At 39.9% G+C, this 14963-nt stretch overlaps 1 protein-coding gene across 2 annotated transcripts in view; it reads left to right on the forward strand.

Annotated features, from left to right (window-relative positions):
* Positions 1–489: 489 nt before the first annotated feature.
* fam189a1 (family with sequence similarity 189 member A1) overlaps positions 490–14963 on the forward strand; it is a 347606-nt gene continuing 333132 nt past the window's right edge. Inside the window, exon 1 of one of the 2 annotated variants that reach the window (XM_034191627.1) lies at positions 490–904. In XM_034191627.1, coding sequence (XP_034047518.1) covers positions 674–904 — 231 coding nt within the window. In that variant the 5' untranslated portion in view covers positions 490–673. The remainder of the gene's footprint in view (positions 905–14963) is intronic. The other variant, XM_034191634.1, reaches the window with a different exon arrangement.

Consider the following 14963-nt stretch of genomic DNA (forward strand, 5'->3'; position numbering starts at 1 on the left):
GTGTGACGCAGCGCTCGCGCTCACAATGCGGCTGCATGACTGCGGCACCAAATTAAAACAAAACCCGCAGAATTAATCTTCATGTAGTTCTTCTAAACATGTTTTTTGTTTTATCTCGTGTCTTTGCTGCGTGAGTGTTTGGTGACGCAGTTTCTGATGAACGTGGATGTGAAATCGTTTTTTTTTTCTCTCTCCCCTTGTTAAAATAGAAACGCGTGGATTTGATCGCGCAGCACGTTTGCACCGACAGTCTCGCTCGCGCACGCACGCACGCTTTGGTTGCGTGTTAGAGTAACACGCACTGTGTGCAGACCTGCTGCGGACTAAACCGTAAAATCTGCCTTTTTTAATGTGCGTGTGACGTGTGCACCATCCTTCGGGGTTTTTTTCCCCGCAGAGACGCGCGCGGCAGCGTGACAAAGGCGCGCGCAGCTGACGCGTGGCTCGCTGCGGTTTTGCGCCTTCTGACTTTTTAAGGAATGGGTGACTGGCAGAAGTCCCGCAGTTTATTTCGGACATCTGGAGCTGAATTTTCGTGCGCTTTGTGCGTCTGTTACGTAGGATCTCGTTTCTGTTTCTTCTTTAAGAGGTTCTGTGCGTGAACACCTGAATTTGACGCGCGCTCTTGCTTTGGATGTCATTGTCTTTGGTCTGGCGCTGCGTTTGAGTGACGATGCCGCTGAACGCGCTGCCCCGAGCCGGACCCGGATCTCTGAGCCCGGCGTCCCTGTCCCGGAGCTTGTCACGGCTGAGGGAGTACCGGACCCGGACGAGGATCATGCTGGCTCTGGGAGTCTCTCAGATGGTTTTGGGGAGTCTGATCCTGGCCGTCAGCTTCGCAGCTCTGGCTCTCACCACATCACCCCGAGTCCGGCACTCATGTCCCTTCTGGGCAGGTTTCTCAGTGAGTATCGACCCCCCCCCCCCCCCCCCCATTCCTTACCCAGTGCTTGTATGTGGCACCAGAACACACAACCGGATCTGGATCAGGATGAGTAGAGTTACACAGTGTGAACATGATGACAGGATCACTATACAGTGTTGGCTGTAGGGGAGATCGGGGCTGTGTTCACATTTCACTGTCATGATCATTTTTCAACAATGTAACAAACAGTGAGTGGCTTCGGTGGTCAAGAGACCTAAGCTTGGGTTTGTGGGGGAAAAAAAAACAAGGGCACAGGCTCATTTCAGGCGAGCCCAGTGTGGTGGTGTTGAAGTCGCTGTGCTTCCTTCAAACAATGCTGTGCTTGAACCTCACTAATTATTCACAGAAAACTTCCATTGACCTTGTCATTGCTTTGTGTTAGTGTATGTATGCTGAGTTTGGACAAAAAAAAAAAAGCTTTATGTCAGAAGTAATTTAACTACAAAATACATGTCTGTCTTGTACTCTGTCCATGTGCACCAGATGTTGTATGTATTTACTTCCTGGATACACAGCACTTCAAAACCATACATACTAAAACTTGCATTCATATAAAATCATTTAAACACACACCTTATGTGGAGGTACAAACATGCTTTGTTGTTGTTGTCATTGTAGTACATTTTTAACCCCATGTGCTCCTAATCCATCCAGCAGGTAGCAGTCACATCTGTGGGATCCTACGTAGTCGGAAAAAAGTTTTAGGATTGATCTGATGATTAAAGTTCACAGAAATTAATACATTTTTCCTCTTTATATGTCCATTTAATTTGGTGAGTTACCAGATGATAGATTTTTTTGTTTTTGAATGAATGAATGAATGAATGAATTTATTTGGCACACAAACTCAACAATAACAAAAAAACTGATACACAAGACAGTTCCACTGTGACATGTGTGACCAAAAGGGGGTGAGCAGAAGCAAAGCTTATAAACGCCCACCCCATATATACATACATATATACGTACTCATTACCAACCCCCAGAGCAAGCACACAGGCGACAGTGGTAAGGAAAAACTCCCTCCGATGTATTGAGGAAGAAACCTCAAGCAGACCAGACTCTAAGGGGTGACTCTCTGCTTGGGCCATGATACAAACACATTTAACACAACACAAACTCAAGTCCCGTCATCATAAACATCTCTAGTGTAGACATACATATATACACATACCTACATACATATGCAATGCGTGTGATTTTATACTCCATATTTACAAGATAGAAAAACAAAGTGCACACAACTAAACAATGATCAACAAAACACACTAACCCTCAACACCCTTCCTCCTCCGTATACCTAGAAAAAACCGTGTACCTATACCGCTGCTTAAACTGGTTCATGCTTGGACATTGCTTGAGCGCCACCCTCAATCTGTTTCACATCCTCACTCCACAAACAGAAATACAAAAACCTTTTAATGTTGTACGTGCCCGTGTTTTAAGTTAAACTCCCCCCTCAGATTATAATCCCCTACTCTATTAAAGAACATGTTTTTAATATTTCCAGGAAGTAAATTATTTATTGCTTTATACATGATTTGTACTGACTGAAAATGGACCAGATCAGTAAATTTTTAAATTTTTGGTTTTAAGAATAGTGAATTTGTGTGGTCTCTATAACCAGTATTATGAATTATTCTTATAGCTCTTTTCTGCTGTATGAATAATGGTTGTGTTGTACATTTATAATTATTGCCCCAGACCGCTGCACAATAGTGTAAATATGGTAAGATCAGTGAGCAATAGAGAATGCAGAGTGAGTTGTGGTCCAGAATGTATTTAACTTTGTTCAAAACTGAAATGCTTCTTGACAGTTTGCTCGGTATATGTTTTATATGAGACTTCCAGTTTATTTTATCATCAGTTATCACCCCAAGAAACTTAGTTTCATATACTCTTTCAATATCCACCCCCTGTACTTGTAACTGTACTTGTATGTCTTTATTACAATTGTCAAAATAACATATATTTTGTTTTACTTAAGTTTAATGATAATTTGTTTCTGTAAAACCACATTTTCAGCTTTCCCATTTCTGTAGTGATGTTCCTTAGTAGTTTCTGCAAATCCCCCCCCCCCCCAGAACAAAAAATACTTGTCATCTGCAAATACTAATTTTAATATCTTGGACACATTAAAAATATCATTTATATAAAGTAAAAAGAGTTTCGGACCCAATACTGACCCCTGTGGGACACCACAAGCAATGTCCAAGCATGATGATGTATATTCCCCCAACTTCACAAATTGTTTTCTGTTACTCAAATAACTTCTCACCCAGTGCAACACTAATCCCCTGATCCCATACCGTTCAAGTTTATTGATTAATATATCATGATTGATTGTATTGAAAGCTTTTTAAAGGTCTATAAATATTCCAACTGAATGTAATTTATGATCTATGGCATTTGTGATCTCCTCAACTGATTCTATTAATGCCAGTGATGTTGAAGTATTTGCTCTAAATCCATATTGACTGTCAATAAGTAATTTATGTTTGTTTATAAATTTATCTAATCTATTGTTGAATAATTTTTCTAATATTTTGGAAAATTGTGGAAGCAAAGAAACAGGCCTTTAAGTGGTGTCTATCCCCAGTCTTATACAGCGGTACAACTTTGGCTATTTTCATTTCATTGGGAAATTACCGGTTTGAAATTACAAATATATGTTAATGGTTCTGAAATCCCTTCAATGACCTGTTTTACAACTATCATGTCAATTTCATTTAAATCAGTAGATGTTTTGTATTTGCAATTGTTAACAATATCTATGATTTCTTTTTCTTCCACTGCTGTGAGGAACATTGAACAGGGATTCCTCTCTCTATAAGATTATCATTCCAGTCCTCAAATAACAATGAATCAGGAATCTTTTCTGCCAAGTTAGGTCCAACATTTACAAAAAAAATTATTAAAGCCATTAACCACCTCATCCATATTTTCCTTTCTGATATTGTTATCAATGAAATACTGAGGATAGCTCTGATGTTTTGTACCATTTTTAATAATGCTATTTAATATATCCCATATTCCTTTGATATTATTTTTGTTATTATATAATATCTTACTATAGTATTCCTTCCTACATGCCCTTATAATATTAGTTAACTTATTTTTATATTTCTTATATCTATTTTCTGCCTCCTTAGTCCTTAGTTTTATGAATTCTTTATATAGTGTATTTTTCTTTTTACATGCATTTTGTAATCCTTTCGTCAGCCATGGCCGATCTTTGAATTTTTGTTTTCTACCATATTGTTTTATTGGACAATTTTTTTTTTCATATAGTGATGTAAATATTTTTTAAAAAGCTCCATACGCTCTATCAACATCACCTTCACTGTATACCTCTTCCCAGTTTTGCACCCGTAAATCATACTTCAGTGTATTCATCTTTTCCTCTGTTTGCTCTCGCCTGTATTTTAGTTTTCCTCTGGCTGATTCCTCCAGTGCTTTCTGTTATAAACAATGAAAACTGGTAAGTGGTCACTGATGTCATTGATTAGTAATCCACTCACTGTATTGTTTTCAATATCATTGGTGAATATATTATCGATTAAGGTGGCACAATGGGATGTAATTCTACTTGGCCTAGTGATTTTTGGATATAAACTCATGCTGTACATTGTATTGATAAATTCATCTGTTATTTTATGCCTGTTTGGATTAAGCAGATCAATATTTAAGTCACCACAAATGAAGACAACTTTTTGATTGGTTTTTGAGGACATTTCTCCCATCCAGTCAGTGAATGCTTCAATACTAGATCCTGGTGCTCTATATATACAGCTGACTATTACATTTTTATTTTTTCCTTCACATATTTCAATAGTTATACATTCTAATAACTTATCAATCACAACTGTCATATTTTCTACTACTTTATAATCCATGATATTATTCACATACACAGCCGCTCCTCCTCCACTCTTATTCTTTCTGTTTACACAGTTAAATTCATATTCATCCAGTTCAAGATCCATTCTTTTATCTGCGTTGATCCATGTTTCTGATATAGCAATTATATTGAACCTTTTTTTTTATTGACTTAAATATTCCTTGATGTTATTAAAGTTTGTATACAGACTTCAGCTGTTGAAATGAATTATTGATAATTTATTATCTGTTTTAATGGTCTGATTGAACTGTTCATCTGTGTAATAGCAACAGCTGTCATTGATGTTTGAGAAAAAATTATTGTCCGGCTCTATATCATGCTCCAAGTCCAGTAAATTATGATCCGTGTATTTAAATGTTGTCAATTCCAGTTTTTCATTATCAACAATTCTTTGAATTCTATCCCTCTTGTCTCCAGATGTAGACGAGTTAAACTGCTGTCTTGTGTAAAGTATGTTGAACAGTTGCGCGTCTTATTTTTGCCACGTTTTCCCCCTCCTAACTTTATTAGTCATGAATGTTTCATGTTGGTGTGACACCTCATCGACGGTAACGTGATTCAGGGCAAAAATTACACTCTTTCCAAATACTAGATATTTTGTATAGTCATTTTAAAATTGTTTAAAACATTAAATATACCACAAACACTTGTGCAGTACTGTATGTTTTCTTTTGACCTTAGACAGGATTCGACAGCCTTTGGAAGAGTAAGGACTGAGCTGTCCTGTTGGTGTCCCTGGACGCTGTGGACAGACTGGACAGACTAATCGCTCTGTGCACAGAAGATGGAGCGTCTTTGCTAAGTGGAAGTTTGTCCAAACTGTGCAGACCATCTGCAGTTTCATCCAACACATCAAACATACACATTTTCATGATAATGAGCAAACATCAACTCAGAGACACTGCAGAATGTCACTGATCTAATCTGTCACGTGAGATGCACAAGCGATAACTACTGCACCATAGTAATAAATCTCAAAATGCCACTTTTGCATTTTCATGTGTACAGCTGATATGCTACTTTTGTGAAACCATGATGTCATAGCCCAACCTCTCAAACCTCAGCCTTAACCGCGGCTACAGGACGTCACGTCCTTCTCAGTTGGGTGTTTCTGATACACACTGGTGACCGGAAACCTCATGACTGAGGTTGGCCACAATGGAAACAAGCACTTTATGCTTTTTTGTGTTACCCTGTATATTTATGTATCCATGTTTATTTAATACATTTTTATACTGTATTATCTTACAGATGTTTACATTTTATACAAATAAAAATCAATCAATGAGAGGTCAGTGTTCCATGTGAGGTCATCATGTGCTGGTTTGGTGTGTTTGTGTGTGTATATACCTTTTTATAATTTAGAGTTTTGATTCAATTTGTACCAAATTTGGTGGAATAATTGAGAGGCAGCCAAGGACAAAGTGATTGGATTTTTGAGAAAATTGGTTAAAAGTCAAGGTTATGGGCCAAGGTTAAAATTTTGGCACAAAGGCCCTTTCACACCGGGGCCACCGGAGAGTTGCGTATTGCAGCATATTGACTACGCTGAGTTAAGCAGCTCTACGGCGAGTTTTTGCTCCCTTTGCAGCAGTATGCTGAGAGCTACGCGACATAGAGCACTGGACACAGAAAGTACGCAGTTTGTAACAAGGTCTACACAACACTCTGCATCTGTATGTCAATCTACACAACACTGCACTACTTTACATCAAGCCTCCACAATTCTACATACCAGGGCAAAAAATCCTTTTATCAGTACAAACCTCAATTGATAGATTTTATTCATCCCACTGGATTTTGCTGACAGTGAAGCTTCAAAACCACAGAAGAAGAGGCAAGCCAAGCTTGAGCCAAGAGCCAAGAGGACATTTCCACGTCCAGGTTAACTTCTAACAGACAGATCGCCAGCGAGAGCACATGTCCACCATTCACTCCTCACGGATGGATCACGTGCGACCGCCAGATGCAGCTCTGCTTGCTTTCACCTCCTCCAGTTCTCTCAGAATTGTGGCAAGTTAAATAAAAGTCCATTAACTCCTGCTCATGGTCTGATCGCTAGCAAGAAGACATTTCTACGTCCACTTCTCATGCATGGATCGCGTGTGCCATCGCGCTGCAGTGTGCAGTTTTCTTTCACCTCCTCCAGTTCTCTCATGATTGTGGCATGTTAATAAAATCCATTAACTCCTGGAAATAATGTCTTCTGACTTTTTCCAGTGTATAAAATCCATCTGCATGTCAGCCTGTTGCGTCATGGAGCTCTCTCTCTCTCTCTCTCTCTCTCTCTCTCTCTCTCTCTCTCTCTCTCTCTCTCTCTCTCAGCGTGTATGCACAGTGAGGAAATATGACTGCAAACCACTCAAAGTCCGGGCAGGTTTTAAGTCACACAACTGCCAGTGTCCTGTGTAACAGCTCCATTAGGAAGATCAAGATGAAGAATATCACTTGCATTGTGAGGGAACATCAGGAACGGCATTTTGGCCCTGTGCATTTTCCTGGCCATAAATCAATAGGCAGGTGTCTTAGTGTTGAGGACCCCAGCAGCTGGAGAAGGCCAAGGCGATGCTCACAAAAGTGTTCCCCAGTACAGTGGAGCAGTTATTTTACCCCAAAAGCTGTGGTTCTCAATCCAGTTCCATTTGGTATTTAACAAAACATTTTTTGAAATCCAGCTTGAATTTGTACAATTTTTAGTAAAATGTGTCCATCACCAATATGAAAAGCTGCCTAATGGTCTTAACGAGGTTTGTGTGTCAAATCTTTCCATTTTCAGATTCTGAAACAATTTGCTTTTGCTTAAAATGCTCAAAAAAGGTCCATATTGGGTTAGTTAATGTTTCGGCAGACTCCACACAGGATCTGAATCTTTGAGTGTGACACAGGATGGGGTGGATGTTGTGATTGTCTATAAACTTAACTAAAACAAGATCTTATAGTCATAAATAGATCAGAGCCACCTCAGAGTTACACTTATCACAACTCTTTGCTATCAAAGTTGCTTTTAACTGCACTAACCCACAAAGCTTTTATTAGCACTCAGCAAAATATAACCACAGACCGCTGAAAAAAGTTAACACAACACAATGGAACACAACATTTTAATAGTAATAAACAAGGGGCACCGTGCTACTTCTGATGTTTGTCAAATGCAGGTAGAAAGTAAAATTACTGCACTCTTTGTGCTCTATCGTGGTCTCATTTTCATTGGTTGTGAAAAAAATAGTTATTTGCATAGCTAATAAAGCTTTGGCGCAGTTTGCACTGACACGTTGGAGAAAATTCTGACAATGACTCTGAAGTCAACGGAAGCCGACTGACTGAATGTAATGTTTTTACATTTATCTCGCCGCTTTGTTCTGACTTACGACCGACAACAAAGGCTCATGATCTGCCGCCTTTCAGGCAGCCTGACAGCAGTGTGTTCACTTTGTCATGGCAGTGATGTTTTCCACCCCAGCGCTCCACGCGACAGTGTGTCTGAATAAGACCTGTTGCCTGGATACCTCATTAGTCTAATAAGGCAATTAAATTAATAATCACTCACAAGTCCTTCCTGTAGAAAAGTAGTAACATCAGATCTGTGCAACAAAACAATCAAATCAAACATTTCTGCCCTTTATTTCCTTGTGTTCCTATATAATCTTAACATTATGCAACACAAGATGCACATTAACTACCATTTGACGAAATTACTGTTTGTAGCACCCGTATTTGTGGGTGATTCTTAGACTATGGGCACTTATTATGTCCTTTGATCATATTGTATGAAAAACAGAAAAAAAGGGGAAATTTCACACTTTTATAGTTATCTTTACAATGAAAGTGTGTTAAGAACTTTGTTCTAGTAGTCTATGATGACTTTTTCACCTTTTTTCAGCATCATTATATGCAAATATTGCCGTTTTGTGCTTGTCCCACACCCAGACTTTTGATCTTCAATGATAAAAATGAATGGTAAAGAAATGTTTTTTCTAATGTTTTAAAATATCTCTGAATAAAATATCAGTAAAATAATCAAAACATAATTGGGGTATTCAATGTCATACAACTGTTGTGATTTTTTTTTAAACAAAATGTAGTTGTCCCACACTATTGCCGTAATTTCCACCACAACACTGTAATGTCCCTTTAAACAGTTTGTATGAAAGATTGTTTGGGTAGTTTCTATGGAGATAAACAGTGACATCAGAGCACATGTATATAGCGCCAAATCACAACAAACAGTTGCCCCAAGGCGCTTTATATTGTAAGGCAATGGTGTGGTGGAAATTACATTTACAAGGCCAATAGTGCCCATAGTTAAAGAATCACCCTTGTACATACTGTCATGTGTTAGAAACAAACAAAACGTCGCTTCCTGAGGAAAGTGAGTTATTTGTTAAAAAATTTCATGTCCTGGTGCTTGCTGCTCTGAAGTCAGTTTGAAATTCAAAGTTATTTGGATTCCACTGATTTCCAAAGCTGCAAGCATGTTTATGCTTGTAGCTTTACAGTGTTGTTCCAGGAAGATTTTCAGATTTTTGGCTCTGTTCCTAGTCTGCAGAGTTACAAGGAATAAATTATTATTAAATTAACCAGCAACTATATATTGATAATGAACTACTTTACGGATTCTCACCAAATTTGTACCACAGATAAATATTAAGTCAAGGAAGACGCCACTGAATTTTGGAGGTGATCTGGATCCGTGGATGTCAGAAACCTCTGATTGCCTTTGTTTTATTAATGCATTGCAGTTGTCAAGCTTATATATTGGATTGACTTTAATGTGCTTCTAGTGCGCTCTGTGCAAATATAATATCTTGGAAAATATGACTATTGGCAGATACTCAATATTAAATGAGTTAGATTGGGGTCTGGGCCAAAAAAAAAAAAAAAAAACTTGAACAGGACATCTATGCGGGCAAACAGAAGTAGTGTTGTCAATTCGAAAGAATTTGTTGCAGCAGTTTTTGCTGCCTCAAAACAAACAGTAACAATACAGATTTAACATGATGTTCATTAAATGGCACCAGTGGATCTCAGCTTGAGAGTCAAAAGAAAACAATCAGCATCCCTCCTCTTTCACATATCGAGCAGATGAGGGGAAATAAAGAAGCTTTTTAGTTGCATGACAAAGCAGCAGCAGCAGCAGCTCAATTTATGCATTTTGGCCACTCTTTTTTTTTCCTCTGTGACAGCACATCAGAGACAAACACAGCGACAGCTTGTGTTTGTTTGTCTGTTTGGACTGTTTCCAAGTATAATTCATGAAGACATGAGGTGGACAGTAATTTGTTCTGCATGTCCGGTCCTGACAGGTTTGGCTCACTCGGTCACGCTGCCACATCTATTGGCCAAAGCCGGCGGGGCGACTGGATTATTGGATGTTGTCACTTGATCACCAGACTCGTGTAGGAGAGGTGGCAGTGCAATGAAGATGTTACCTGGAGTTTGGCGGTGAGAAAGCTAAAGCGAGCGGTGGGATTAGCATCCGATAGAGCAGTGACGCTGCGTTTGTGTGAACATGTGCCCGAGTGTGATTTTTATTCTGTGGATTGACTCTGAACATCAAAGCAGCAGAAATGTGTGCGATGTGACAAATCAGGATGAGGGAGAAAAACCATGGAAACACGCTGAGGCGGCCTTGTGGTTGTGTGCGTGTAGGAAGAGCTCAGGGTTCAGGGGTGCTGCGGCGCCGTGCAGGAAGGAAAGATTATGCCTTCTCGTGCTGCGACCATAATGAAATCCCACAATGCCAGTCGGCGAACGCAGATCTTGAATAGTTTCCTGCAGTAATCACATGCAGAGAAAAACTCATGTGAGTGCTGGCAGGTGGAGGGGTTGTTGTCACCTTCCTCATTAGAGCAGCTCACATTTGTAAAAGGTACAAGGTGCCGTTTTAACTGCTTTTAAATGCAGATGGTCAAGAAGCCGGCTGTTGCAGCGAGAGCAGATTATATCCAAAACCAAATCAAACCTGGGCCTGGGTGGCACTTTCAGAATGTTTTATTTATTTATTCATTGTAACGAGCGTATCTGCAGGTTGTGGATGTGGATTTACTTTATTTCAGGAGTTTACATACTCAATATATATTCAAATTTAATTAGCCCTACATAACATTTTTACCTAGGAATATATGTGTTAGGCCAGTCATATTGGCTATTTTATTTTGTGTGGCAAAAAGTGATGTAAAAGTAACAGTTACAAGACAGTTTTCTTTGAACAGTTTACATATACCAGTATGAATGCCTCTTTAAAGTTAGAGTGTGTAATATTTATGTTACGCAGATGAATAAACTGGACCCCAAAATACAGACAACCACACACCGACTAGGTGAAGTAATTATACAAAAACGTAGGATGTGGTTCTCCATTTTTTGAATTTTACTTTTCCTGGGTTAATCTCAAAACTTTTCAGTCACTCCTCATACGAGGTCTGTTAGAAAAGTATTCAACCTTATTATTTTTTTCAAAAACCATATGGATTTGAATCACGTGTGATTACATCAGACATGCTTGAACCCTCGTGGGCATGTGAGAGTTTTTTCACGCTTGTCGGTTACGTCATTCGCCTGTGGGCAGTCTTTGAGTGAGGAGTCGCCCACCCTCTCGTCGATTTTTATTTTTTTATTTTTATTTTTTTTTTCATTGTTTAGGAATGGCTCAGACTGCTGCTTTGTTTGATAAAAAATTTTTCAAAACCTGTAAGGCACAACTGAGTGGACACCATTCGATAAATTCAGCTGGTTTTCGGTAAAAATTTTAACAGCTGATGAGAGATTTTGGTCTGGTAGTGTCGCTTTAAGGACGGCCCACGGTGCCTGACGGCGATCTGCGCTTCGAGGCGGCAGCATCTCGCCGTTTCAAGTTGAAAACTTCCACATTTCAGGCTCTGTTGACCCAGGAAGTCGTCAGAGAACAGAGAACTTTCAGAAGAAGTCGGCATGAGGAGTTTATTCGGACATTCCATTAACGGACATTTTGTAATGAAAGAACGTGCGGGCAGAGTCGCATGTCGGGCCGGACCCGACCGCAGGGGGTTGTGACAGGAAAAACACCTCCGTTGGAAACCTTAACGGACAAGTTGGAACATGCCCAGCTGTTAAACAATTTCTCAGTTACTCACTTGTTGAAAGCCATCAAAAGCCGCCTGAATTTTACAAATGGTTTTCAACACGGAGGTGTTTTTTCTGTCGCGGCGCACACAGATTCGAATTTGCGCGCACATCTTTCATTAAAAAATGTCCTTAAACAGTGGAATGTCTGCATAAAGTCCTCATGCCAGCCTCTTCTGAATCTTCTCTGTTCTCTCACGACGTCCTGGGTGAATTAAGCCTTAAATTAGGATGTTTTCAGGTCGAAATAGGCCGACGACGGCGCCTGGAAGCGCTGCACGACATCCCGCTCCGTGGGAAGTCCTTACAGCAACAGAAACACCCCATAATCTCTCATCAGCCGTTAAACCTTTCACCGAAAACCAGATAAATTTCTCGAATAGTGTCCACTCGGATATTCCTCACAGGTCCAGAAAAAATTTTGATAAAGCAACGCACGCCGTCTCGAGCAGCGTGTGAAACAAAGGAATTCAGCCGAGAGGGCTGAACCACATCTCACTCAAGGCCTGCCCACAGGGAAATGACGTCACCAACACGCGTGAAAAAACTCACGCATGCGCACGAGGGTTCAAGCATGATTGGTGAAATCGCACGTCATTCAAATCCATATAGTTAAAAAAAAAATAGTGTCGGTTTCTTATCTAATAGACCTCGTATTTACCATATGGAGAAGAATCAAACTACAAAACCCAGGGGTCTGACCAAACAGTCCAAAATGTACCACAGGTGTGGGGAAAAACAGGTGGCGAGGCTGGGTGTAGCCATCACAGGAGGTCTGTCAAGGAACTAGCCAGCAGTGGAAGAATGAGCCGCTCTTTTAAAGTAGATTGATTATGTGTGAGAAGCAAGCAGGTCAGCCATGTTCAATCTGAAGCCCCTTTCACACAGGGTCCACTTTGAGTTGCGTCGTGCAGCATCATGATGACGCCACGTGGATGCAACCTAGTGCCGAGACAATGTAGCTCAACACCACAACGGACGCAAAGGACAAAGCAAATCGGACGCCAAAAATTAAACATGTTTAATTTTTTTCTGTGCCGAGCACAGGGCGCAGAAAGGAAATGGTTTCAACACAAGTCAGGACAAAGCAACGATACTCAACATGACTGGAAGCCATACCCTCACAACACAACGTTACCTGACACCAGTTTATGATTCCTGTTGTGTTCCATTGTTCCCGAAGTATAAATCACACAGGATTGTTTTTATACCGTGTACACAATGCAGTAAAACTACACACTCAAAGAGCACAGAAAAAAAAAATGCTCGGCCTGGCTGCTGCAGTTCCTCGCTCTTACCTCAAACTCTCTCATAATTGTGTTTAAATAAAGGATAAAAAAGGACATACGTCCTGCTCACAGACTGATTGCCAGAGACAGGACATGTCCACATCCAGTATATCTCCAGACGTCTCCACATTTACTTACGGACGGTTCGTGATGCGCTCACAGCTCACGGTCAAAGGAAGAAAGATCAGATATAACAGAAATCAGACCTGCAGCCCTGCACAAGAACAAATATAAACTAGAAGAGAAATCAGAGTGCACAGTCTGGCTGCAGATCCTCCTCTGCATTCTCACCTCCTCTCTGTCCCCCTGCTGTGGGCACCTGACACAGATATTTCTGCGTCATCATGACGCCGCATGAAGCAACTCAAAGCAGGTCTAGTGTGAAAGGGGCTTAAGACTCAAAAGAAAATGGTCAAATCCTCACAATTTAAGGATATGTATTAGCATAAATTGAATATACTAGCATTCATAACCATATCTTCATTAGTGTTTATATAACGGCTGAGTGGATCCTTGTCATTTGATTGGTGCTTTGTATGTCACATGACATGGATTATTCGTCACATTTGTGTTGCATTGCATTTAGAGTGCAAATTTGTTTTCATACGTTTGGTACCATTGCAGATCCACAAATGTATAAAAAAATCTGTCTGCAATTAGATCCACAAATGTGTAAAAAAATCTCTCTGTAATTAGATCCACAAATGTGTAAAAAATCTGTGTCTGTAATTAGATCCACAAATGCATAACCAGATCCACAAATGTGTAATTAGATCCACAAACGTGTAATCAGATCCACAAATGTGTAAAAAAATCAGTGTGTCTGTAATCAGATCCACAAATGTGTAATTAGATCCACAAATGTGTAAAAAAAAAATCTGTCTGTAATTAGATCCACAAATGTGTAACCAGATCCTCACACACACACACACACACACACACACACACACACACACACACACACACACACACACACACACACACAAGGCACGCGCACACACAAAAAACAAATCCACCACGCTGTCTGGAGGCTGTTAGCACGAAGGTAGAATGAAAAGCTGGACTCATTTCTGATGTGATTTTTTTTTTTTTTTTTTTCGCTACACACTGAGGATGTACACACTGTTTATTTTATTTATTTATTTATTTTTTTGAAGTACACACATGCACAAGCGCTGACCCGGTTGTGTGAGCGCAAAGGACACAAGCGAGATGATGATTTGATCCGGTGAAAGCTGGAACATACCATTCAACATTGAATGGTATGTTCCAGCTTTCACCTCATGAAATATTCGTACCATTGAACTCATAAACATTCATTATTTGTATAATAACTACTAATTATTTTCTTAAGTTTTGAGTAAGCCTTTCTACAATTCATTGATAAAAGGACAAAACTGTGGTGAGTCCACAATGAAGTTAATCTTCCTATAACCTTCCACGTGATGTGTTTTCATGCTGGTGCTGTTAGGCGCATAACAGTGGGGGGAATGAACACGCACACATAATCCAAACTTAATGCGCACAGTACATATTTGACTCATTTTGTCTTCCATGGTGACACCTTTGTAGTTAGTTAGTGCTACAGGTTTTCATCATAACAGTAATTGGGGTGCAGATTACTTGTCTCACATGTCTGAGGTGACGCACGCTTTCGGTGGCAGCTGAGCTGCATGTCAGTTTGTTCTGAATTTACAATGAAGCAGAACTCCAGAATGAACCATCAGCCGCAGGAAAAATAGAAGAC

Source organism: Thalassophryne amazonica, chromosome 2, assembly GCF_902500255.1.
Source record: "Thalassophryne amazonica chromosome 2, fThaAma1.1, whole genome shotgun sequence".
Classification (NCBI taxonomy): domain Eukaryota; kingdom Metazoa; phylum Chordata; class Actinopteri; order Batrachoidiformes; family Batrachoididae; genus Thalassophryne; species Thalassophryne amazonica.